The 26,740-nt window shown below is 47.4% G+C and overlaps 1 protein-coding gene across 1 annotated transcript in view; it reads left to right on the top strand.

Moving 5' to 3' along the window:
* Positions 1 to 911: 911 nt before the first annotated feature.
* Positions 912 to 26,740, top strand: part of trip10b (thyroid hormone receptor interactor 10b) — a 39,410-nt gene continuing 13,581 nt past the window's right edge. The window contains exons 1-9 of the mRNA XM_055901191.1: positions 912 to 1,174; positions 15,985 to 16,100; positions 17,797 to 17,850; positions 18,132 to 18,279; positions 18,443 to 18,505; positions 21,864 to 21,968; positions 23,507 to 23,635; positions 26,020 to 26,166; positions 26,472 to 26,636. Coding sequence (XP_055757166.1) covers positions 1,151 to 1,174; positions 15,985 to 16,100; positions 17,797 to 17,850; positions 18,132 to 18,279; positions 18,443 to 18,505; positions 21,864 to 21,968; positions 23,507 to 23,635; positions 26,020 to 26,166; positions 26,472 to 26,636 — 951 coding nt within the window. The 5' untranslated portion in view covers positions 912 to 1,150. The remainder of the gene's footprint in view (positions 1,175 to 15,984; positions 16,101 to 17,796; positions 17,851 to 18,131; positions 18,280 to 18,442; positions 18,506 to 21,863; positions 21,969 to 23,506; positions 23,636 to 26,019; positions 26,167 to 26,471; positions 26,637 to 26,740) is intronic.

Below are 26,740 nucleotides of genomic sequence, written 5' to 3'. Positions count from 1 at the left end.
TACATTTCATTAAGAATGATAGAAAAGAGAGAGGCTTTCCATAAAACTGTAATATGAAATATTATATTAGACTGTAAATAAAACGTGCACATTAGTGCTTTACTTTTCTATGTAGGGAAATAATACTTTAATAAAGGTTTAAGAATAAAATAAAGATCATTGTTATGAACCATTAAGGGATATGTGTGGGCGTCAGTTGCAGTGATAAACTGGGGCATGTAATACCAGAAACAACCACTTCCTGTCAGACTTGAGCCGTAAACCGGTGTGCTTTAGAACCTGTCTGGAAAACAGGTAAAACGGGAGAGAGGCGGGGCCGCAGCATACCTACTGATATTGACCGCCTCGGTTTCCACTATTTAACACAGCCACAAAGTCAAAATGGGCTATATCATTACAAATTCATGAAAACAACTATTTGTATAAGGTCAGTAGTGTGGTTAAGGTTAGTTTTAAAATCACATTTGAGGAAGAGGAATTGTATAAATAGTCGGGGTTTATGACTGGTAGCTAGTAACGACCAAGTTATCTGGGCTTTCTAAAAGTGTGGCCAACGCGCAAATGGTTTAGTCCTCTTGATATTCTCATATCCTTTGTATCGTAATCATAGGCTCGTCGTCCTGGTATTGATTCTAACAGTAATGGTAGATTAGTTGCTTATTATTGTCATGGTTGTAGTAATGAATGTATGTAGCTAACATGAAAATAAATAGTTTTACAGCCTACTACTCACTCAGATTTCCTAGATTGGGTTAGGCAAAAGTAGTACGTTACACAAAGGTAAATAAGCAACATTTAAGATGTAACATTAAAATGTATTAATGTGTTTCCCATTTTGGTATAAACCTTGACACTTCAAATAATGAACCTCGGCTCCTTTAAGACCAAGCAAACATTCGCGACATGAAATCTGGAAAGACTGGTGACGAACCCTCCCACCCTCTCTTGTCTTGCGACCAAAACTAGTTTCAAGACGACAGGGCGAAAGTATTTTCTTTCCCTTGAAGGAACGGATGATTGAGGCGTCAACTTCCCAACATTTCCTCCGACATCTCCCCTCTCTAGACAAAAGTTTGTGGATCCTCCAAGAGTTTGGGAAATACAGATTGATAGAAAGCTTCCTTTTTCTGTAGGTGGGAACTTTGAAAACATGGATTGGGGGACGGATCTTTGGGTAAGGACATATGCACTAGTTACAGTAGCTAGCTAGCTACAGTAACCTTAGCTACACAATAACAGCAAATTCCCTGGAGAATGTGATTGTTTTTGCTGTCTCAAAATAAGACATGCCTTTGACATTGTTTTCAACTGTTAACTCAAACAAAGTTGATGACAACTCCAGGCAAAGTAAACTAGCTTGTTGCTTGAGGGCGGCTGTTATTTCGCAATGTTGCATACCTTGACCTCTTAAAGGTGACTTAGCTAGCTAGGCTTTTGTAAAGGATCGATTTTTTTTTGTCCAGCAGCCGCATATAAACTAGTTACAACCCATATGATCATATTCAACGTATAAGCAAGTCATTGATGTTATCATAGTATTTAGTTGGTTTGTAGAGATACTATTGAATGACGCGTGTTTTGTGCGTGCGGTGACGAGGTGTGAACTGTTATTGAACCAACTCAGGTGAGCCATATTGAACCATATTGAGCCATATTGTCAGGGGGTTTGGGCAGTCTGATCTCACCAGGGGACTACTAGAATGGAGGTAGACACCGGTCTAAGGTCAGTTTTGAGATTATCCAACTCGTGGAGTGATGGTAGTGTACGCTGATTCTAGATCTGAAAGAAAAGGACAACTTGTACAGTTCACAGGCCAGTCAGGCTTGTAGTAGGGTTTCAGTCAGGTCGTGCACTCGATGCAGACCGTCTATGTCCTACGTGGCAAACCCGTTCCCTATATAGTGCACTACGTTTGAACCAGGGCCCATGTTCACGAAGCGTCTCAGAGTAGGTTTGCAGATCCAGGATCAGTTTGGCCTTTTTATTTAGAGCCTGAATAATAAGAGGTGGAACCTGGTCCCTGATCAGCAGTGCTACTCTGAGATGCTTTGTGAATATGGGCCCAGGGTCCATGGGGCTCTGGTCTAGTATGTAGGGAATAGGAGGCCATTTGGGACCATGCGGCTCTGGTCTAGTATGTAGGGAATAGGAGGCCATTTGGGCTCTGGTCTAGTATGTAGGGAATAGGAGGTCATTTGGACTCTGGTCTAGTATGTAGGGAATAGGAGGTCATTTGGACTCTGGTCTAGTATGTAGGGAATAGGAGGCCATTTGGACTCTGGTCTAGTATGTAGGGAATAGGAGGCCATTTGGGCTCTGGTCTAGTATGTAGGGAATAGGAGGCCATTTGGGCTCTGGTCTAGTATATAGGGAATAGGAGGCCATTTGGGCTCTGGTCTAGTATGTAGGGAATAGGAGGCCATTTGGGCTCTGGTCTAGTATATAGGGAATAGGAGGTCATTTGGGACCATGGGGCTCTGGTCTAGTATGTAGGGAATAGGAGGTCATTTGGACTCTGGTCTAGTATGTAGGGAATAGGAGGTCATTTGGACTCTGGTCTAGTATGTAGGGAATAGGAGGTCATTTGGACTCTGGTCTAGTATGTAGGGGATAGGAGGTCATTTGGACTCTGATCTAGTATGTAGGGAATAGGAGGTCATTTGGGACCATGGGGCTCTGGTCTAGTATGTAGGGAATAGGAGGTCATTTGGGACCATGGGGCTCTGGTCTCGTATGTAGGGAATAGGAGGCCATTTGAGTTATGGTCTAGTATGTAGGGAATAGGAGGCCATTTGGGCTCTGGTCTAGTATGTAGGGAATAGGAGGCCATTTGGGCTCTGGTCTAGTATGTAGGGAATAGGAGGCCATTTGGGCTCTGGTCTAGTATGTAGGGAATAGGAGGCCATTTGGGCTCTGGTCTAGTATGTAGGGAATAGGAGGCCATTTGGGCTCTGGTCTAGTATGTAGGGAATAGGAGGCCATTTGGGCTCTGGTCTAGTATGTAGGGAATAGAGGCCATTTGGGCTCTGGTCTAGTATGTAGGGAATAGTAGGCCATTTGGGTTCTGGTCTAGTATGTAGGGAATAGGAGGCCATTTGGGCTCTGGTCTAGTATGTAGGGAATAGGAGGCCATTTGGGCCCTGGTCTAGTATGTAGAGAATAGGAGGCCATTTGGACTCTGGTCTGGTCTAGTATGTAGGGAATAGGAGGCCATTTGGGCTCTGGTCTAGTATGTAGGGAATAGGAGGCCATTTGGGCTCTGGTCTAGTATGTAGGGAATAGGAGGCCATTTGGACTCTGGTCTAGTATGTAGGGAATAGGAGGCCATTTGGGCTCTGGTCTAGTATGTAGGGAATAGGAGGCCATTTGGACTCTGGTCTAGTATGTAGGGAATAGGAGGCCATTTGGACTCTGGTCAAGTATGTAGGGAATAGGAGGCCATTTGGGCTCTGGTCTAGTATGTAGGAAATAGGTGGCCATTTGGGCTCTGGTCTAGTATATAGGGAATAAGAGGCCATTTGGGCTCTGGTCTAGTATGTAGGGAATAGTAGGCCATTTGGGTTCTGGTCTAGTATGTAGGGAATAGGAGGCCATTTGGGCTCTGGTCTAGTATGTAGGGAATAGGAGGCCATTTGGGCCCTGGTCTAGTATGTAGGGAATAGGAGGCCATTTGGACTCTGGTCTGGTCTAGTATGTAGGGAATAGGAGGCCATTTGGGCTCTGGTCTAGTATGTAGGGAATAGGAGGCCATTTGGGCTCTGGTCTAGTATGTAGGGAATAGGAGGCCATTTGGGCCCTGGTCTAGTATGTAGGGAATAGGAGGCCATTTGGGCTCTGGTCTAGTATGTAGGGAATAGGAGGCCATTTGGACTCTGGTCTAGTATGTAGGGAATAGGAGGCCATTTGGACTCTGGTCAAGTATGTAGGGAATAGGAGGCCATTTGGACTCTGGTCTAGTATGTAGGAAATAGGTGGCCATTTGGGCTCTGGTCTAGTATATAGGGAATAAGAGGCCATTTGGGCTCTGGTCTAGTATGTAGGGAATAGTAGGCCATTTGGGTTCTGGTCTAGTATGTAGGGAATAGGAGGCCATTTGGGCTCTGGTCTAGTATGTAGGGAATAGGAGGCCATTTGGGCCCTGGTCTAGTATGTAGGGAATAGGAGGCCATTTGGACTCTGGTCTGGTCTAGTATGTAGGGAATAGGAGGCCATTTGGACTCTGGTCTAGTATGTAGGGAATAGGAGGCCATTTGGACTCTGGTCTAGTATGTAGGGAATAGGAGGCCATTTGGGCTCTGGTCTAGTATGTAGGGAATAGGAGGCCATTTGGACTCTGGTCTAGTATGTAGGGAATAGGAGGCCATTTGGACTCTGGTCAAGTATGTAGGGAATAGGAGGCCATTTGGGCTCTGGTCTAGTATGTAGGAAATAGGTGGCCATTTGGGCTCTGGTCTAGTATATAGGGAATAAGAGGCCATTTGGGCTCTGGTCTAGTATGTAGGGAATAGTAGGCCATTTGGGTTCTGGTCTAGTATGTAGGGAATAGGAGGCCATTTGGGCTCTGGTCTAGTATGTAGGGAATAGGAGGCCATTTGGGCCCTGGTCTAGTATGTAGGGAATAGGAGGCCATTTGGACTCTGGTCTGGTCTAGTATGTAGGGAATAGGAGGCCATTTGGGCTCTGGTCTAGTATGTAGGGAATAGGAGGCCATTTGGGCTCTGGTCTAGTATGTAGGGAATAGGAGGCCATTTGGGCCCTGGTCTAGTATGTAGGGAATAGGAGGCCATTTGGGCTCTGGTCTAGTATGTAGGGAATAGGAGGCCATTTGGACTCTGGTCTAGTATGTAGGGAATAGGAGGCCATTTGGACTCTGGTCAAGTATGTAGGGAATAGGAGGCCATTTGGACTCTGGTCTAGTATGTAGGAAATAGGTGGCCATTTGGGCTCTGGTCTAGTATATAGGGAATAAGAGGCCATTTGGGCTCTGGTCTAGTATGTAGGGAATAGTAGGCCATTTGGGTTCTGGTCTAGTATGTAGGGAATAGGAGGCCATTTGGGCTCTGGTCTAGTATGTAGGGAATAGGAGGCCATTTGGGCCCTGGTCTAGTATGTAGGGAATAGGAGGCCATTTGGACTCTGGTCTGGTCTAGTATGTAGGGAATAGGAGGCCATTTGGGCTCTGGTCTAGTATGTAGGGAATAGGAGGCCATTTGGGCTCTGGTCTAGTATGTAGGGAATAGGAGGCCATTTGGGCCCTGGTCTAGTATGTAGGGAATAGGAGGCCATTTGGACTCTGGTCTAGTCTAGTATGTAGGGAATAGGAGGCCATTTAGACTCTGGTCTAGTGTGTAGGGAATAGGAGGCCATTTGGACTCTGGTCTAGTATGTAGGGAATAGGAGGCCATTTGGACTCTGGTCTAGTATGTAGGGAATAGGAGGCCATTTGGACTCTGGTCTAGTATGTAGGGAATAGGAGGCCATTTGGACTCTGGTCTAGTATGTAGGGAATAGGAGGCCATTTGGGCCCTGGTCTAGTATGTAGGGAATAGGAGGCCATTTGGACTCTGGTCTAGTCTAGTATGTAGGGAATAGGAGGCCATTTAGACTCTGGTCTAGTGTGTAGGGAATAGGAGGCCATTTGGACTCTGGTCTAGTATGTAGGGAATAGGAGGCCATTTGGACTCTGGTCTAGTATGTAGGGAATAGGAGGCCATTTGGACTCTGGTCTAGTATGTAGGGAATAGGAGGCCATTTGGGCCCTGGTCTAGTATGTAGGGAATAGGAGGCCATTTGGACTCTGGTCTAGTATGTAGGGAATAGGAGGCCATTTGGACTCTGGTCTAGTATGTAGGGAATAGGAGGCCATTTGGACTCTGGTCTAGTATGTAGGGAATAGGAGGCCATTTGGGCTCTGGTCTAGTATGTAGGGAATAGGAGGCCATTTGGGCTCTGGTCTAGTATGTAGGGAATAGGAGGCCATTTGGACTCTGGTCTAGTATGTAGGGAATAGGAGGCCATTTGGACTCTGGTCTAGTATGTAGGGAATAGGAGGCCATTTGGGCCCTAGTCTAGTATGTAGGGAATAGGAGGCCATTTGGACTCTGGTCTAGTATGTAGGGAATAGGAGGCCATTTGGACTCTGGTCTAGTATGTAGGGAATAGGAGGCCATTTGGACTCAGGTCTAGTATGTAGGGAATAGGAGGCCATTTGGACTCTGGTCTAGTATGTAGGGAATAGGAGGCCATTTGGACTCTGGTCTAGTATGTAGGGAATAGGAGGCCATTTGGACTCTGGTCTAGTCTAGTATGTAGGGAATAGGAGGCCATTTGGACTCTGGTCTAGTATTTAGGGAATAGGGGGCCATTTGGACTCTGGTCTAGTATGTAGGGAATAGGAGGCCATTTGGACTCTGGTCTAGTATGTAGGGAATAGGAGGCCATTTGGACTCTGGTCTAGTATGTAGGGAATAGGAGGCCATTTGGACTCTGGTCTAGTATGTAGGGATTAGGAGGCCATTTGGGCTCTGGTCTAGTATGTAGGGAATAGGAGGCCATTTGGACTCTGGTCTAGTATGTAGGGAATAGGAGGTCATTTGGACTCAGGACATAAATTCTCCCATCAGCCCTAGTACTCATTCTCTCTTAAAGGGGGACTTCAGGATTTTGGCATTGAGGCCCTTTCTCTACTTCCCCAGAGTCAGATGATCTCATGGATGCCATTCGTATGTGTCAAGTGTGAGGGAAGTTGGAGGTAGTTTAGCGAGCCAATGCTAACACCCATAGTCTTCCAGTCATTGCGCTAATCCTAGTTAGCAATTGCATTACCTCTGGGGAGGTAGATAAAGGGATTCATTGCCAAAATCCCGAAGTACCCCTTTAAATGGACAGGGACTCTCCTGGCTGACTAAAGTTAGACTCAGTGGTATGATGATGTCATCATGTTCTCGCTCTCTCCTCTTCCCCATCTCTCACCCCATCTCTCGCTCCTCCTTTCCCCCATCTCTCTCTCATCCTTTCCCCCCCATCTCTCTCCTCCTTTCCCCCCCATCTCTCTCTCCTCCTTTCCCCCCCATCTCTCTCTCCTCCTTTCCCCCCATCTCTCTCTCCTCTTCCCCATCTCTCTCTCTCCTCCTTTCCCCCATCTCTCTCTCTCCTCCTTTCCCCCCATCTCTCTCTCCTCCTTTCCCCCCCATCTCTCTCTCCTTCTTTCCCCCCCATCTCTCTCTCCTCCTTTCCCCCCATCTCTCTCTCCTTCTTTCCCCCCCATCTCTCTCTCCTCCTTTCCCCCCATCTCTCTCTCCTCCTTTCCCCCCATCTCTCTCTCCTCCTTTCCCCCATCTCTCTCCTCCTTTCCCCCCATCTCTCTCCTCCTTTCCCCCCATCTCTCTCTCCTCCTTTCCCCCCATCTCTCTCTCCTCCTTTCCCCCCATCTCTCTCTCCTCCTTTCCCCCATCTCTCTCTCCTCCTTTCCCCCATCTCTCTCTCCTCCTTTCCCCCATCTCTCTCTCCTCCTTTCCCCCCATCTCTCTCCTCCTTTCCCCCATCTCTCTCTCCTCCTTTCCCCCCATCTCTCTCTCCTCCTTTCCCCCCATCTCTCTCTCCTCCTTTCCCCCATCTCTCTCTCCTCCTTTCCCCCCATCTCTCTCTCCTCCTTTCCCCCCATCTCTCTCTCCTCCTTTCCCCCATCTCTCTCTCCTCCTTTCCCCCCATCTCTCTCTCCTCCTTTCCCCCCATCTCTCTCTCCTCCTTTCCCCCCATCTCTCTCTCCTCCTTTCCCCCCATCTCTCTCTCCTCCTTTCCCCCATCTCTCTCTCCTCCTTTCCCCCCATCTCTCTCTCCTCCTTTCCCCCCATCTCTCTCCCCTCCTTTCCCCCCATCTCTCTCTCCTCTCCTTTCCCCCCATCTCTCTCTCCCCTCCTTTCCCCCCATCTCTCTCTCCTCTCCTTTCCCCCCATCTCTCTCTCCTCTCCTTTCCCCCCATCTCTCTCTCCTCTCCTTTCCCCCCATCTCTCTCTCCTCTCCTTTCCCCCCATCTCTCTCTCCTCTCCTTTCCCCCCATCTCTCTCTCCTCTCCTTTCCCCCCATCTCTCTCTCCTCTCCTTTCCCCCCATCTCTCACTCCTCTCCTTTCCCCCCATCTCTCTCTCCTCTCCTTTCCCCCCATCTCTCTCTCCTCTCCTTTCCCCCCATCTCTCTCTCCTCTCCTTTCCCCCCATCTCTCTCTCCTCTCCTCTCCCCCCATCTCTCTCTCCTCTCCTCTCCCCCATCTCTCTCTCCTCTCCTCTCCCCCCATCTCTCTCTCCTCTCCTCTCCCCCCATCTCTCTCTCCTCTCCTCTCCCCCCATCTCTCTCTCCTCTCCTTTCCCCCCATCTCTCTCTCCTCTCCTTTCCCCCCATCTCTCTCTCCTCTCCTTTCCCCCCATCTCTCTCTCCTCTCCTTTCCCCCCATCTCTCTCTCCTCTCCTTTCCCCCCATCTCTCTCGGCTCCTCTCTATTCTTCCTCCTCTCTCTCTCCTCTCCCTACCTCTCTCTCCCCCCCCCCCCCCCCCCCCCCCTCTCTCTCTGTCCTGGTTCAGATGCAATATGGAGGACATGACTGTAGTAAATGTGTTCTGTATAATGTCCTCCCTCAGTTTACATCATGGCTCTGGTAGGTGGAATCTATGGCATGGAATCTATGGAATCTAACCCTGTCTAGTTGTGTTAGATCACTGATTAGAGAGAAGGAGAGAGGAAAGGAAAGAAGGTCACATGTTTAAATTACTCCAACGGGCCGTTGTTCTGAATCCTCTGCAGCTGGAACCGGACCAGATCTGCCTTCCAAATTCGGCACTATTCCCTATATGCTAGTGCGCTACTTTGGACCAGAGCCGAGGTAGTGCACCGTGTAGGGAAAAGGGTGCGATTTAGGACGTAACCCAAACCTCAACTAGAACAGAACACAACAGAACAGGGGCAGGGTTCCAAGTTTCAACACTCGATGACCCGGGGGATTATCCTGCGTCTTATTGGGGACACGCAGTCAGACTGGGGGTTGAACAAGGGACCTTAATGTTACAGGGCCAGTGTAGAGAAAGACAGGTGCCACCAAGGTCTGGACCTCTTATCAGAGCAGAGGCAGCAGTAGTCCTTATACAGAGGTTACACTAGGTGTATATCAGCAGTAGTCTACAGACAGAGGTTACACTAGGTGTGTATCAGCAGTAGTCTCCAGACAGAGGTTACACTGGGTGTATACCAGCAGTAGTCTACATACAGAGGTTACACTGGGTGTGTATCAGCAGTAGTCTCCAGACAGAGGTTACACTAGGTGTGTATCAGCAGTAGTCTACAGACAGAGGTTACACTGGGTGTATACCAGCAGTAGTCTCCAGACAGAGGTTACACTGGGTGTATACCAGCAGTAGTCTCCAGACAGAGGTTACACTAGGTGTGTATCAGCAGTAGTCCTTATACAGAGGTTACACTAGGTGTGTATCAGCAGTAGTCCTTATACAGAGGTTACACTAGGTGTGTACCAGCAGTAGTCTCCAGACAGAGGTTACACTAGGTGTGTACCAGCAGTAGTCTCCAGACAGAGGTTACACTAGGTGTGTATCAGCAGTAGTCTCCAGACAGAGGTTACACTAGGTGTGTATCAGCAGTAGTCTCCAGACAGAGGTTACACTAGGTGTGTATCAGCAGTAGTCTACAGACAGAGGTTACACTAGGTGTGTATCAGCAGTAGTCTACAGACAGAGGTTACACTAGGTGTGTATCAGCAGTAGTCTACAGACAGAGGTTACACTAGGTGTGTATCAGCAGTAGTCCTTATACAGAGGTTACACTAGGTGTGTATCAGCAGTAGTCTACAGACAGAGGTTACACTAGGTGTGTATCAGCAGTAGTCTACAGAGGTTACACTAGGTGTATATCAGCAGTAGTCTCCAGACAGAGGTTACACTAGGTGTGTACCAGCAGTAGTCTCCAGACAGAGGTTACACTAGGTGTGTATCAGCAGTAGTCTTCAGACAGAGGTTACACTAGGTGTGTATCAGCAGTAGTCTCCAGACAGAGGTTACACTAGGTGTGTATCAGCAGTAGTCTTCAGACAGAGGTTACACTAGGTGTGTATCAGCAGTAGTCTTCAGACAGAGGTTACACTAGGTGTGTATCAGCAGTAGTCTACAGACAGAGGTTACACTAGGTGTGTATCAGCAGTAGTCTACAGACAGAGGTTACACTAGGTGTGTACCAGCAGTAGTCTACAGACAGAGGTTACACTAGGTGTGTATCAGCAGTAGTCCTTATACAGAGGTTACACTAGGTGTATATCAGCAGTAGTCTCCAGACAGAGGTTACACTAGGTGTGTACCTGCAGTAGTCTCCAGACAGAGGTTACACTGGGTGTATACCAGCAGTAGTCTCCAGACAGAGGTTACACTAGGTGTGTATCAGCAGTAGTCTACAGACAGAGGTTACACTAGGTGTGTATCAGCAGTAGTCCTTATACAGAGGTTACACTAGGTGTGTACCAGCAGTAGTCTCCAGACAGAGGTTACACTAGGTGTGTATCTGCAGTAGTCTCCAGACAGAGGTTACACTAGGTGTGTACCTGCAGTAGTCTCCAGACAGAGGTTACACTAGGTGTGTACCTGCAGTAGTCTCCAGACAGAGGTTACACTGGGTGTATACCAGCAGTAGTCTCCAGACAGAGGTTACACTAGGTGTGTATCAGCAGTAGTCTACAGACAGAGGTTACACTAGGTGTGTATCAGCAGTAGTCCTTATACAGAGGTTACACTAGGTGTGTATCAGCAGTAGTCCTTATACAGAGGTTACACTAGGTGTGTACCAGCAGTAGTCTCCAGACAGAGGTTACACTAGGTGTGTATCAGCAGTTGTCTCCAGACAGAGGTTACACTAGGTGTGTATCAGCAGTAGTCTCCAGACAGAGGTTACACTAGGTGTGTATCAGCAGTAGTCTACAGACAGAGGTTACACTAGGTGTGTATCAGCAGTAGTCTACAGACAGAGGTTACACTAGGTGTGTATCAGCAGTAGTCCTTATACAGAGGTTACACTAGGTGTGTATCAGCAGTAGTCTACAGACAGAGGTTACACTAGGTGTGTATCAGCAGTAGTCTACAGAGGTTACACTAGGTGTATATCAGCAGTAGTCTCCAGACAGAGGTTACACTAGGTGTGTACCAGCAGTAGTCTCCAGACAGAGGTTATACTAGGTGTGTATCAGCAGTAGTCTTCAGACAGAGGTTACACTAGGTGTGTATCAGCAGTAGTCTCCAGACAGAGGTTACACTAGGTGTGTATCAGCAGTAGTCTTCAGACAGAGGTTACACTAGGTGTGTATCAGCAGTAGTCTTCAGACAGAGGTTACACTAGGTGTGTATCAGCAGTAGTCTACAGACAGAGGTTACACTAGGTGTGTATCAGCAGTAGTCTCCAGACAGAGGTTACACTAGGTGTGTATCAGCAGTAGTCTTCAGACAGAGGTTACACTAGGTGTGTATCAGCAGTAGTCTCCAGACAGAGGTTACACTAGGTGTGTACCAGCAGTAGTCTCCAGACAGAGGTTATACTAGGTGTGTATCAGCAGTAGTCTCCAGAGGTTACACTAGGTGTATACCAGCAGTAGTCTCCAGACAGAGGTTACACTAGGTGTGTATCAGCAGTAGTCTCCAGACAGAGGTTACACTAGGTGTGTACCTGCAGTAGTCTCCAGACAGAGGTTACACTAGGTGTGTACCTGCAGTAGTCTCCAGACAGAGGTTACACTAGGTGTGTACCTGCAGTAGTCTCCAGACAGAGGTTACACTAGGTGTGTACCAGCAGTAGTGTCCAGACAGAGGTTACACTAGGTGTGTACCAGCAGTAGTCTACAGACAGAGGTTACACTAGGTGTGTACCAGCAGTAGTCTACAGACAGAGGTTACACTAGGTGTATATCAGCAGTAGTCTCCAGACAGAGGTTACACTAGGTGTATATCAGCAGTAGTCTCCAGACAGAGGTTACACTAGGTGTGTACCAGCAGTAGTCTCCAGACAGAGGTTACACTAGGTGTGTACCAGCAGTAGTCTCCAGACAGAGGTTACACTAGGTGTGTACCAGCAGTAGTCCCCAGACAGAGGTTACACTAGGTGTATATCAGCAGTAGTCTCCAGACAGAGGTTACACTAGGTGTATACCAGCAGTAGTCTCCAGACAGAGGTTACACTAGGTGTATACCAGCAGTAGTCTACAGACAGAGGTTACACTAGGTGTGTACCAGCAGTAGTCTCCAGATAGAGGTTACACTAGGTGTGTACCAGCAGTAGTCTCCAGACAGAGGTTACACTAGGTGTATACCAGCAGTAGTCTCCAGACAGAGGTTACACTAGGTGTGCATCAGCAGTAGTCTACAGACAGAGGTTACACTAGGTGTGTATCAGCAGTGCTTTGAATGACCTTCCATTTCATTGACTCAATAAGTGGCTCTGAAATTTTATTCTCTCACCTTCTCTGTCTGTCTCTGTATCTGTCTCTGTATCTGTCTCTGTATCTGTATCTGTCTCTGTATCTGTCTCTGTGTCTGTCTCTGTGTCTGTCTCTGTCTCTGTGTCTGTCTCTGTGTCTGTCTCTGTGTCTGTCTCTGTGTCTGTCTCTCTCTCTTTGTCTGTCTCTGTCTCTGTGTCTGTGTCTGTCTCTGTGTCTGTCTCTGTGTCTGTCTCTGTGTCTGTCTCTGTCTCTGTGTCTGTGTCTGTCTCTGTGTCTGTCTCTGTGTCTGTCTCTGTGTCTGTCTCTGTGTCTGTCTCTGTGTCTGTCTCTGTGTCTGTCTCTGTCTCTGTGTCTGTGTCTGTGTCTGTGTCTGTCTCTCTGTCTGTCTCTGTCTCTGTGTCTGTCTCTGTGTCTGTCTCTGTGTCTGTCTCTGTGTCTGTCTCTGTGTCTGTCTCTGTGTCTGTCTCTGTGTCTGTGTCTGTCTCTGTCTGTCTGTCTCTGTCTGTCTGTCTCTGTCTGTCTGTCTCTGTGTCTGTCTCTGTCTGTCTCTGTCTCTGTGTCTGTGTCTGTCTCTGTGTCTGTGTCTGTCTCTGTCTGTCTCTGTGTCTGTGTCTGTGTCTGTCTCTGTGTCTGTCTCTGTGTCTGTCTCTGTGTCTGTCTCTGTGTCTGTGTCTGTCTGTCTGTGTCTGTCTCTGTCTGTCTGTCTCTGTGTCTGTCTCTGTCTGTCTGTCTCTGTGTCTGTCTCTGTCTGTCTGTCTCTGTGTCTGTCTCTGTCTGTCTCTGTCTGTCTCTGTGTCTGTGTCTGTCTCTGTGTCTGTGTCTGTCTCTGTCTGTCTGTGTCTGTCTCTGTGTCTGTCTCTGTGTCTGTGTCTGTCTCTGTGTCTGTCTCTGTGTCTGTCTCTGTGTCTGTGTCTGTCTGTCTGTGTCTGTCTCTGTGTCTGTCTCTGTCTCTGTGTCTGTCTCTGTCTCTGTGTCTGTCTCTGTCTCTGTCTCTGTCTCTGTGTCTGTCTCTGTGTCTGTCTCTGTGTCTGTGTCTGTCTCTGTGTCTGTGTCTGTCTCTCTGTCTGTCTCTCTGTCTCTGTCTCTGTCTCTGTGTCTATCTCTCTGTCTCTGTGTCTGTCTCTGTCTCTGTGTCTGTCTCTCTGTCTGTCTCTCTGTCTCTGTCTCTGTCTGGGTCTGGGTCCAGATTTAGTATTGAGGACATGACTGTAGTAAATGTGTTCTGTATAATCACCTCTATTCAGTTCATTAGTTTAGTACCTGGCTACATCCCAAATGGCACCATATTCCCTACATAATGCACTACTTTAGACCAGAACCCTGGTTAGTAGTAGGGCACTACTTTAGACCAGAACCCTGGTTAGTAGTAGGGCACTACTTTAGACCAGGACCCTGGTTAGTAGTAGGGCACTACTTTAGACCAGAACCCTGGTGGGCCTGGTTAGTAGTAGGGCACTACTTTAGACCAGAACCCTGGTTAGTAGTAGGGCACTACTTTATACCAGAACCCTGGTAGTAGTAGGGTACTACTTTAGACCAGAACCCTAGTGGGCCTGGTTAGTAGTAGGGCACTACTTTAGACCAGAACCCTGGTTAGTAGTAGGGTACTACTTTAGACCAGAACCCTAATGGGCCTGGTTAGTAGTAGGGCACTACTTTAGACCAGAACCCTGGTTAGTAGTAGGGCACTACTTTAGACCAGAACCCTAGTGGGCCTGGTTAGTAGTAGGGCACTACTTTAGACCAGAACCCTAGTGGGCCTGGTTAGTAGTAGAGCACTACTTTAGACCAGAACCCTAGTGGGCCTGGTTAGTAGTAGGGGATGCAGCCTATCTGTGTCTCTGAGGAGATTTCCCGCCTGTGTCTCTGAGGAGATTTCCCGCCTGTGTCTCTGAGGAGATTTCCCGCCTGTGTCTCTGAGGAGATTTCCCGCCTGTGTCTCTGAGGAGATTTCCCGCCTGTGTCTCTGAGGAGAGCCCGTCTGTGTCTCTGAGGAGAGCCCGTCTGTGTCTCTGAGGAGAGCCCGTCTGTGTCTCTGAGGAGAGCCCGTCTGTGTCTCTGAGGAGAGCCCGTCTGTGTCTCTGAGGAGAGCCCGTCTGTGTCTCTGAGGAGAGCCCGTCTGTGTCTCTGAGGAGAGCCCGTCTGTGTCTCTGAGGAGAGCCCGTCTGTGTCTCTGAGGAGAGCCCGTCTGTGTCTCTGAGGAGAGCCCGTCTGTGTCTCTGAGGAGAGCCGTCTGTGAGTGTGACCTCAACCCAGCCCGTAGATACCTACATAGTGAGTCAGAGTGTGTGAGTGAGAGTGAGTGTGACCTCAACCCAGCCCGTAGATAGCAGGTTGTCTCGTCAGACAGAGACCAGTGTGGGATACATAGTGGAGAGGACATACCTGTACAACTGGCTGCTGTAGTGATGGAAGAGGAGTGTGTTGTTCCAGTCCTGTAACTAGTAGTACTATTACAGCTGTACTGTAGAGGAGTGTTATATCAGTAACTAGTAGTACTATTACAGCTGTACTGTAGAGGAGTGTTATATCAGTAACTAGTAGTACTATTACAACTGTACTGTAGAGGAGTGTTATATCAGTAACTAGTAGTACTATTACAACTGTACTGTATAGAGGAACAGTGTGTTATATCAGTAACTAGTAGTACTATTACAGCTGTACTGTAGAGGAGTGTTATATCAGTAACTAGTAGTACTATTACAGCTGTACTGTAGAGGAGTGTTATATCAGTAACTAGTAGTACTATTACAACTGTACTGTAGAGGAGTGTTATATCAGTAACTAGTAGTACTATTACAACTGTACTGTATAGAGGAACAGTGTGTTATATCAGTAACTAGTAGTACTATTACAGCTGTACTGTAGAGGAACAGTGTGTTATATCAGTAACTAGTAGTACTATTACAGCTGTACTGTAGAGGAGTGTTATATCAGTAACTAGTAGTACTATTACAGCTGTACTGTAGAGGAGTGTTATATCAGTAACTAGTAGTACTATTACAACTGTACTGTATAGAGGAACAGTGTGTTATATCAGTAACTAGTAGTACTATTACAGCTGTACTGTATAGAGGAACAGTGTGTTGTATCAGTAACTAGTAGTACTATTACAGCTGTACTGTATAGAGGAACAGTGTGTTATATCAGTAACTAGTAGTACTATTACAGCTGTACTGTATAGAGGAACAGTGTGTTGTATCAGTAACTAGTAGTACTATTACAGCTGTACTGTATAGAGGAACAGTGTGTTGTATCAGTAACTAGTAGTACTATTACAGCTGTACTGTATAGAGGAACAGTGTGTTGTATCAGTAACTAGTAGTACTATTACAGCTGTACTGTATAGAGGAACAGTGTGTTGTATCAGTAACTAGTAGTACTATTACAGCTGTACTGTATAGAGGAGCAGTGTGTTGTATCAGTAACTAGTAGTACTACTACAGCTGTACTGTATAGAGGAACAGTGTGTTGTATCGGTCCGGTATCTAACCCTGTTCTGTCTGTAGGACCAGTATGATGGTATTGATAAACACACCCAGTCAGGACTGGATCTGGTGGACCGATACGTCAAGTTTGTCAGAGAACGGACCGAGATAGAACAGAACTACGCCAAGCAACTCAGGTGTCTGTCTGTCTGTCTGTCTGTCTGTGCAGTGTGTCTGTGCAGTGTGTCTGTGCAGTGTGTCTGTCTGTCTGTCCCTCTGTGCAGTGTGTCTGTCTGTTTGTCTGTCTGTGCAGTTTGTGTGGGTGTCTCTGTCTGTCTGTCTGTGCATTGTGTGTGTCTGTCTGTGCAGTGTGTGTGTCTGTCTGTGCAGTGTGTGTGTCTGTCTGTGCAGTGTGTCTGTCTGTCTGTGCAGTGTGTCTGTCTGTCTGTGCAGTGTGTCTGTCTGTCTGTGCAGTGTGTCTGTCTGTCTGTGCAGTGTGTCTGTCTGTCTGTGCAGTGTGTCTGTCTGTCTCTGCAGTGTGTCTGTCTGTCTCTGCAGTGTGTCTGTCTGTCTCTGCAGTGTGTCTGTCTGTCTGTCTCTGCAGTGTGTCTGTCTGTCTGTCTCTGCAGTGTGTCTGTCTGTCTGTCTCTGCAGTGTGTCTGTCTGTCTGTCTCTGCAGTGTGTCTGTCTGTCTGTCTCTGCAGTGTGTCTGTCTGTCTGTCTCTGCAGTGTGTCTGTCTGTCTGTCTCTGCAGTGTGTCTGTCTGTCTGTGCAGTGTGTCTGTCTGTCTGTGCAGTGTGTCTGTCTGTCTGTGCAGTGTGTCTGTCTGTCTGTCTGTGCAGTGTGTCTGTCTGTCTGTCTGTGCAGTGTGTCTGTCTGTCTGTGCAGTCTGTCTGTCTGTGCAGTGTGTCTGTCTGTCTGTCTCTGCAGTGTGTCTGTCTGTCTGTCTGTGCAGTGTGTCTGTCTGTCTGTCTGTGCAGTGTGTCTGTCTCTGCAGTGTGTCTGTCTGTCTGTCTCTGCAGTGTGTCTGTCTCTGCAGTGTGTCTGTCTGTCTGTCTCTGCAGTGTGTCTGTCTGTCTGTCTCTGCAGTGTGTCTTTCTGTCTCTGCAGTGTGTCTTTCTGTCTCTGCAGTGTGTCTTTCTGTCTGTGCAGTGTGTCTGTCTGTGCAGTGTGTCTGTCTGTCTGTCTCTGCAGTGTGTCTTTCTGTCTGTGCAGTGTGTCTGTCTGTGCAGTGTGTCTGTCTGTGCAGTGTGTCTGTCTGTCTGTCTCTGCAGTGTGTCTTTCTGTCTGTGCAGTGTGTCTGTCTCTGCAGTGTGTCTGTCTGTGCAGTGTGTCTGTCTGTCTGTCTCTGCAGTGTGTCTTTCTGTCTCTGCAGTGTGTCTTTCTGTCTCTGCAGTGTGTCTTTCTGTCTCTGCAGTGTGTCTGTCTCTGCAGTGTGCCTTTCTGTCTCTGCAGTGTGTCTGTCTCTGCAGTGTGTCTGTCTCTGCAGTGTGTCTGTCTCTGCAGTGTGTCTGTCTGTCTGTCTCTGCAGTGTGTCTGTCTGTCTGTCTCTGCAGTGTGTCTTTCTGTCTGTGCAGTGTGTCTTTCTGTCTGCAGTGTGTCTTTCTGTCTGCAGTGTGTCTGTCTGTGCAGTGTGTCTGTCTGTGCAGTGTGTCTGTCTGTGCAGTGTGTCTGTCTGTGCAGTGTGTCTTTCTGTCTGTGCAGTGTGTCTTTCTGTCTGTGCAGTGTGTCTTTCTGTCTGTGCAGTGTGTCTTTCTGTCTGTGCAGTGTGTCTTTCTGTCTGTGCAGTGTGTCTTTCTGTCTGTGCAATGTGTCTTTCTGTCTGTGCAGTGTGTGTCAGTGTATTTTAATTAGTTGTTAGAATGTAACCCTGACATTCTCTCTTCCTCTCAGAAACCTCTCCAAGAAATACCTTAAACGAGGCAGCAAAGAGGAGCAGGAGTGCGGGTGAGCTGTCTCTGCCTGTCTGCCTGTCTGCCTGTCTGCCTGTCTGCCTGTCTGCCTGTCTGCCTGTCTGCCTGTCTGCCTGTCTGTCTGTCTGTGTCTGTCTGTCTGTCTACTCTCTAATCAGTTAGTGATTATCAGATGAATGCTGTGCTTATCCTTTGTCACTCATGTTTGTCTTAGACAGACAGATGTATTTGTCCCACCAATCACATACAACTCTTTACCCCTGTTTCCTGGAAGTGAACCAATAACATTCTGTCTTGTTGCCCCTCCACCTGCAGGTTCACCAATCACCAGTCGTTCCAGGACATTGTGAATGAGCTGAATGACTATGCGGGTCAGAGAGAGCTGATAGCAGAGAACATGATGACTGGAATCTGTGTAGAACTCACTAAATACCTTCAGGACCTCAAACAAGAACGCAAAACAGTGAGGGAGAGGGAGAGAGAGAGGGAGGGAGGGAGATAACATCACTGACATGTTGAACTCACTTTGATGTTGTCTAACTAATCTCTCTCCCCTCCTCTCCCCTCCTCTCCTCCTCCTGCCTCCCCTCTTCCTCCCCTCTCCCCTCCTCCTCCGCTCCCCATAGTACCTGGCCGATGCCAAAAAAGCTCAACAGAACTTGGAGATCAGTTTTAAACAGCTAGAGAATGTGAGTTTCTGTGTGTGATTGAGAGTGACGTGTTATAATCTCTATAACCCATGGTTCCCCAACCGTCGGCCCACGGGTGGTTTTGATTGCCCCCCCCAAGTTTTCTGAGGAAAATGCATTTATTTGTTGAATGTTCATTGTTGGACAAATCAAATCAAATCAAATGTATTTATATAGCCCTTCTTACATCAGCTGATATCTCAAAGTGCTGTACAGAAACCCAGCCTAAAACCCCAAACAGCAAGCAATGCAGGTGTAGAAGCACAGTGGCTAGGAGAAACTCCCTAGAAAGGCCAAAACCTAGGAAGAAACCTAGAGAGGAACCAGGCTATGAGGGGTGGCCAGTCCTCTTCTGGCTGTGCCGGGAGGAGATTATAACAGAACATGGCCAAGATGTTCAAATGTTCATAAATGACCAGCATGGTCAAATAATAATAATCACAGTAGTTGTCGAGGGTGCAGCAGGTCAGCACCTCAGGAGTAAATGTCAGTTGGCTTTTCATAGCCGATCATTAAGAGTATCTCTACCGCTCCTGCGTTCTCTAAAGAGTTGAAAACAGCAAGTCTGGGACAGGTAGCACGTCCGGGTTCCATAGCCGCAGGCAGAACAGTTGAAACTAGAGCAGCAGCACGGCCAGGTGGACTGGGGACAGCAAGGAGTCATCATGCCAGGTAGTCCTGAGACATGGTCCTAGGGCTCAGGTCCCCCGAGAGAGAGAAGGAGAGAATTAGAGAGATCATACTTAAATTCAAACAGGATACTGGATAAGACAGGAGAAATACTCCAGATATAACAGACTGACCCTAGCCCCCCGACACAAACTACTGCAGCATAAGCACTGGAGGCTGAGACAGGAGGGGTCGGGAGACACTGTGGCCCCATCCGATGATACCCCCGGACAGGGCCAAACAGGCAGGATATAACCACACCCACTTTGCCAAAGCACAGCCCCCACACCACTAGAGGGATATCTTCAACCACCAACTTACCATCCTGAGACAAGGCCGAGTATAGCCCACAAAGATCTCCGCCACGGCACAACCCAAGGGGGGGCGCCAACCCAGACAGGAAGATCACGTCAGTGACTCAACCCACTCAAGTGACGCACCCTTCCTAGGGACGGCATGGAAGAGCACCAGTAAGCCAGTGACTCAGCCCCCGTAACAGGGTTAGAGGCAGAGAATCCCATCAACACCAGTAAGTCAGTGACTCAGCCCCTGTAACAGGGTTAGAGGCAGAGAATCCCAGCAGCACCAGTAAGTCAGTGACTCAGCCCCTGTAACAGGGTTAGAGGCAGAGAATCCCAGCAGCACCAGGAAGCCAGTGACTCAGCCTCTGTAACAGGGTTAGAGACAGAGAATCCCAGCAGCACCAGTAAGTCAGTGACTCAGCCTCTGTAACAGGGTTAGGGGCAGAGAATCCCAGCAGCACCAGGAAGTCAGTGACTCAGCCCCTGTAACAGGGTTAGAGGCAGAGAATCCCAGCAGCACCAGTAAGTCAGTGACTCAGCCCCTGTAACAGGGTTAGAGCCAGAGAATCCCAGCAGCACCAGGAAGCCAGTGACTCAGCCCCTGTAACAGGGTTAGAGGCAGAGAATCCCAGTAGCACCAGTAAGACAGTGACTCAGCCCCTGTAACAGGGTTAGAGGCAGAGAATCCCAGCAGCACCAGTAAGTCAGTGACTCAGCCCCTGTAACAGGGTTAGAGGCAGAGAATCCCAGCAGCACCAGTAAGCCAGTGACTCAGCCCCCGTAACAGGGTTAGAGGCAGAGAATCCCATCAACACCAGTAAGTCAGTGACTCAGCCCCTGTAACAGGGTTAGAGGCAGAGAATCCCAGCAGCACCCGTAAGTCAGTGACTCAGCCCCTGTAACAGGGTTAGAGGCAGAGAATCCCAGTAGCACCAGGAAGCCAGTGACTCAGCCTCTGTAACAGGGTTAGAGACAGAGAATCCCAGCAGCACCAGTAAGTCAGTGACTCAGCCTCTGTAACAGGGTTAGAGGCAGAGAATCCCAGCAGCACCAGGAAGTCAGTGACTCAGCCTCTGTAACAGGGTTAGAGGCAGAGAATCCCAGCAGCACCAGGAAGTCAGTGACTCAGCCCCTGTAACAGGGTTAGAGGCAGAGAATCCCAGCAGCACCAGTAAGTCAGTGACTCAGCCCCTGTAACAGGGTTAGAGCCAGAGAATTCCAGCAGCACCAGGAAGCCAGTGACTCAGCCCCTGTAACAGGGTTAGAGGCAGAGAATCCCAGTAGCACCAGTAAGACAGTGACTCAGCCCCTGTAACAGGGTTAGAGGCAGAGAATCCTAGCAGCACCAGTAAGTCAGTGACTCAGCCCCTGTAACAGGGTTAGAGGCAGAGAATCCCAGCGGCACCAGTAAGTCAGTGACTCAGCCTCTGTAACAGGGTTAGAGGCAGAGAATCCCAGCAGCACCAGGAAGCCAGTGACTCAGCCCCTGTAACAGGGTTAGATGCAGAGAATCCCAGCAGCACCAGGAAGCCAGTGACTCAGCCTCTGTAACAGGGTTAGAGACAGAGAATCCCAGCAGCACCAGTAAGCCAGTGACTCAGCCCCTGTAACAGGGTTAGAGGCAGAGAATCCCAGCAGCACCAGTAAGTCAGTGACTCAGCCTCTGTAACAGGGTTAGAGGCAGAGAATCCCAGCAGCACCAGGAAGTCAGTGACTCAGCCCCTGTAACAGGGTTAGATGCAGAGAATCCCAGCAGCACCAGGAAGTCAGTGACTCAGCCCCTGTAACAGGGTTAGAGGCAGAGAATCCCAGCAGCACCAGGAAGCCAGTGACTCAGCCCCTGTAACAGGGTTAGAGGCAGAGAATCCCAGCAGCACCAGGAAGTCAGTGACTCAGCCCCTGTAACAGGGTTAGATGCAGAGAATCCCAGCAGCACCAGGAAGTCAGTGACTCAGCCCCTGTAACAGGGTTAGAGGCAGAGAATCCCAGCAGCACCAGAAAGCCAGCTCCAAGTGATTTACATTGTTGGAAATCTGTCCCCAAGTATTCTCTCACCCAATAGAGAGACGTGATCGTATATAAATGTAAACGAGGTTTGAAATGATTGTTTTAGTCAACTTCTATCTGTTTGGGCTTCTTGCGGTCAATATGCAGACTACAAATGATTTGTAAATATGTTCTGGTCCCCTGACCGTCCGTCTGCTCAGGAAGAAATCGGCCCGTGGCTGAATCTATTTGATGATCCCTGCTATAACCCTTACTAAACCAAGTCTCATAATATCAGACAATGTCATCTAACTGTGTGTGTGTGTGTGTGTGTGTGTGTGTGTGTGTGTGTGTGTGTGTGTGTGTGTGTGTGTGTGTGTGTGTGTGTGTGTGGTGTTTAGACTAAGAGGCGTTTTGCCAAGGAGTGGGGCGAGGCAGAGAAAGCCACACAGCAAGCAGAGAAGATTGAGAACGACACAAACGCCATCAAAGCAGATGTTGAGAAGGTACACACTCACATTACCTCAACGTTCATACCACGTACCTGTATACCAGTTAATACAGGTGTGTGTCCAGGTGAAGCAGCATGCGTACCTATATACCAGTTAATACAGGTGTGTGTCCAGGTGAAGCAGCATACGTACCTATATACCAGTTAATACAGGTGTGTGTGTCCAGGTGAAGCAGCATGCGTACCTATATACCAGTTAATACAGGTGTGTGTCCAGGTGAAGCAGCATACGTCCCTATATACCAGTTAATACAGGTGCGTGTGTTTAGGTGAAGCAGCATGCGTACCTATATACCAGTTAATACAGGTGTGTGTGTTTAGGTGAAGCAGCATGCGTACCTATATACCAGTTAATACAGGTGTGTGTCCAGGTGAAGCAGCATACGTACCTATATACCAGTTAATACAGGTGTGTGTCCAGGTGAAGCAGCATACGTACCTATATACCAGTTAATATAGGTGTGTGTCCAGGTGAAGCAGCATATATACCAGAATACAGGTGTGTGTCCAGGTGAAGCAGCATACGTACCTATATACCAGTTAATACAGGTGTGTGTGTCCAGGTAAAGCAGCATACGTACCTATATACCAGTTAATATAGGCGTGTGTGTCCAGGTGAAGCAGCATATATACCAGTTAATACAGGTGTGTGTCCAGGTGAAGCAGCATATATACCAGTTAATACAGGTGTGTGTCCAGGTGAAGCAGCATATGTACCTGTATACCAGTTAATACATGTGTGTTTCCAGGTGAAGCAGCATATATACCAGTTAATACAGGTGTGTGTGTCCAGGTGAAGCAGCATATATACCAGTTAATACAGGTGTGTGTGTCCAGGTGAAGCAGCATATATACCAGTTAATACAGGTGTGTGTGTCCAGGTGAAGCAGCATATATACCTATATACCAGTTAATACAGGTGTTTGTGTCCAGGTAAAGCATCATACGTACCTGTATACCAGTTAATACAGGTGTGTGTCCAGGTGAAGCAGCATATATACCAGTTAATACAGGTGTGTGTCCAGGTGAAGCAGCATATATACCAGTTAATACAGGTGTGTGTGTCCAGGTGAAGCAGCATACGTACCTATATACCAGTTAATACAGGTGTGTGTGTCCAGGTGAAGCAGCATGCGTACCTATATACCAGTTAATACAGGTGTGTGTGTCCAGGTGAAGCAGCATACGTACCTATATACCAGTTAATACAGGTGTGTGTGTCCAGGTGAAGCAGCATATATACCAGTTAATACAGGTGTGTGTTTCCAGGTGAAGCAGCCTATATACCAGTTAATACAGGTGTGTGTTTCCAGGTGAAGCAGCATATATACCAGTTAATACAGGTGTGTGTTTCCAGGTGAAGCAGCCTATATACCAGTTAATACAGGTGTGTGTTTCCAGGTGAAGCAGCATATATACCAGTTAATACAGGTGTGTGTTTCCAGGTGAAGCAGCCTATATACCAGTTAATACAGGTGTGTGTTTCCAGGTGAAGCAGCATATATACCAGTTAATACAGGTGTGTGTGTCCAGGTGAAGCAGCATGCCCATGTGAAGACACACACAGCGGAGGAGTGCAGGAACGACTACGCCGCCCAGCTCCAGACATACAACAAGCAACAGAACACCTTCTACTACACAGAGATACCGCAGCTGTTTAATGTAACTTTACCTACTGATCTGTCTCCACGTGTCTGGGAGATATAGATATATATATATATACAGTTGAAGTCGAAAGTTTACATACTCTTAGGTTGGAGTCATTAAAACTTGTTTTTCAACCACTCCACAAATTTCTTGTTAACAAACTATAGTTTTGGCAATTTGTTTAGGACATCTACTTTGTGCATGACACAAGTCATTTTTCCAACAACTGTTTATAGACAGATTTTTTTCACTTATATTTCACTGTATCACAATTCCAGTGGGTCAGAAGTTTACATACACTAAGTTGGCTGTGCCTTTAAACAGCTTGGAAACTTCCAGAAAATGATGTCATGGCTTTAGAAGCTTCTGATAGGGTAATTGACATTATTTGAGCCAATTGGAGGTGTACCTGTGGATGTATTTCAAGGCCTACCTTCAAACTCAGTGCCTCTACGCTTGACATCATGGGAAAATCAAAAGAAATCAGCAAAGAATTCATAAAAAAATAATTGTGGACCTACACAAGTCTGGTTCATCCTTGGGAGCAATTTCCAAACGCCTGAAGGTACCACGTTCATCTGTACAAACAATAGTACGCAAGTATAAACACCATGGGACCACACAGCCATCATACCACTCAGGAAGGAGACGCATTCTGTCTCCTAGAGATGAACGTACTTTGGTGCGAAAGGTGCAAATCAATCCCAGAACAAAAGCAAAGAACCTGTGAAGATTCTGGGGGAAACGGGTACAAAAGTATCTATATCCACAGTAAAACAAGTCCTATATCAACAACCTGAAAGGCCGCTCAGCAAGGAAGAAGCAACTGCTCCAAAACCGCCATAAAGAAGCCAGACTACGGTTTGCAACTGCACAGGGGGTCAAAGATTGTACTTTTTAGAGAAATGTTCTCTGGTCTGATGAAACAAAAATAGCCAAACAAAACTGTTTGGCCATAATTACCTTTGTTATGTTTGGAGGAAAAAGGGGGAGGCTTGCAAGCCGAAGATCACCATCCCAACCGTGAAGCTCGGGGGAGGCAGCATCATGTTGTGGGGGTGCTTTGCTGCTGGAGGGCCTGGTGTACTTCACAAAATAGATGTCATCATGAGGAAGGAAAAGTATGTGTGTATATATTGAAGCAACATCTCGAGACATCAGTCAGGAAGTTGAAGCTTGGTCGCAAATGGGTCTTCCAAATAGACAATGACACCAAGCATACTTCCAAAGTTGTGGCAAAATGGCTTAAGGACAACAAAGTCAAGGTATTGGCTTGGCCATCACAAAGACCTGACCTCAATCCTATAGAACATTTGTGGTCAGAACTGAAAAAGCGTGTGCGAGCAAGAAGGCCTACAAACCTGACTCAGTTATACCAGCTCTGTCAGGAGGAATCGGCACAAAATTCACCCAATTTATTGTGGGAAGCTTGTGGAAGGCTACCCGAAACGTTTGACCCAAGTTAAACAATGTAAAGGCAATGCTACCAAATACTAATTGAGTGTATGTAAACTTCTGTCCCACTGGGAATGTGATGAAAGAAATAAAAGCTGAAATAAATCATTCTCTCTACTATTTTTCTGACATTTCACATTCTTAAATAAAGTGGTGATCCTAACTGACCTAAGACAGGGAATTTTTACTGGGATTAAATGTCAGGAATTGTGAAAAACTGAGTTTAAATGTATTTGACAAAGGTGTATGTAAACTCCAGATTTCAACTGTATATACACTGTATATACACACAGTACCAGTCAGAAGTTTGGACACAAACTCATTCAAGGGTTACTACATGATTCCACATTATTTCATAGTTTTGATGTCTTCACTATTATTCTACAATGTAGAAAATAGTAAAAATAAAAACCCTGGAATGAGTAGGTGTGTCCAAACTGTTGACTGGTACTGTACTGTGTGTGTGTGGACGTGTGTGTGTGTGTGTATATATAACGTGCGTGTGTATTGTGTGGATGTGTTTAACTATACTTGTGGGGACCAGAAGTCCTTACTAGAATAGTAAACAAACAAACTGGGGACATTTTGTTAGTCCCCCACAAGGTCAAATGCTATTTCTAGGGGGTTAAGGTTAGAATGAGGGTTAGGAGCTAGGCTTTAAGGATAGGTTTAGTTTAGGGGTTAGCGGAAATATGATTTTTGAATGGGACTGAATTTTGTGTACCCTCACGGTCAGTTATACAGGACAGTTTTTTTGTGTGTGTATATATCGTGTGTGTGTGTATATAATGTGTGTGTGTGTACATATCATTTGTGTGTGTGTATATAATGTGTGTGTATATCGTGTGTGTGTGTGTGTGTGTGTGTGTATATAATGTGTGTATATAATGTGTGTGTATATAATGTGTGTGTGTGTGTGTATAATGTGTGTGTATATAATGTAGAAGCTGCAGGATATGGATGAGCGGCGTATCAGGTGCTTGGCAGAGGGCTACGGTCAGTTTGCTGCCGTAGAGAAGAAGGTTTTACCCATCATCACTAAATGTCTGGACGGGATCAGTATGGCAGGGAGGAACACCAACGGCAAACAGGTGAGAACACACACGGACGCACACACACCAACACACACACGGACGCACACACACACACCAACACACACACGGACGCACACACACACACCAACACACACACGGATGCACACACACACACACATGGTCGCTAACACACATACACACACACACACACGGGTGCTAACACACACGGACGCAACATTCATACACACACACACATGGGTGCTAACACACACGGACGCAAGTATGCGTACACACACACCAACACACACACACATGGTCACTAATACAGACACACTCACCTGCCATGTCCTGTGTGTCTTCAGGACTCGTTGCGATTTATAGAACAACACAAGTCGGGTTTTGAGCGACCGGCTGAAGTGGACTTTGAAGACTACAGCCAAGGTATCAAACCGGCCTCCTCAGACGCCAACCTCAACCAACCTAAAGTACGCACTAAACTGTGGCCCTTCAGCCACAAGAAAACCAAGGTATGTACCCTTCACACTACACCCTACACACTAACCTACATCAGACTCCAGCCTCAACCAACCTAAAGTACACACTAAACTGTGGCCCTTCAGCCACAAGAACA

The sequence above is a fragment of the Salvelinus fontinalis genome, chromosome 3 (assembly GCF_029448725.1).
Source record: "Salvelinus fontinalis isolate EN_2023a chromosome 3, ASM2944872v1, whole genome shotgun sequence".
NCBI lineage: Eukaryota > Metazoa > Chordata > Actinopteri > Salmoniformes > Salmonidae > Salvelinus > Salvelinus fontinalis.
Note: the sequence above shows the minus strand (reverse complement) of the source record. Positions and strands in the feature narration are given on the sequence as shown.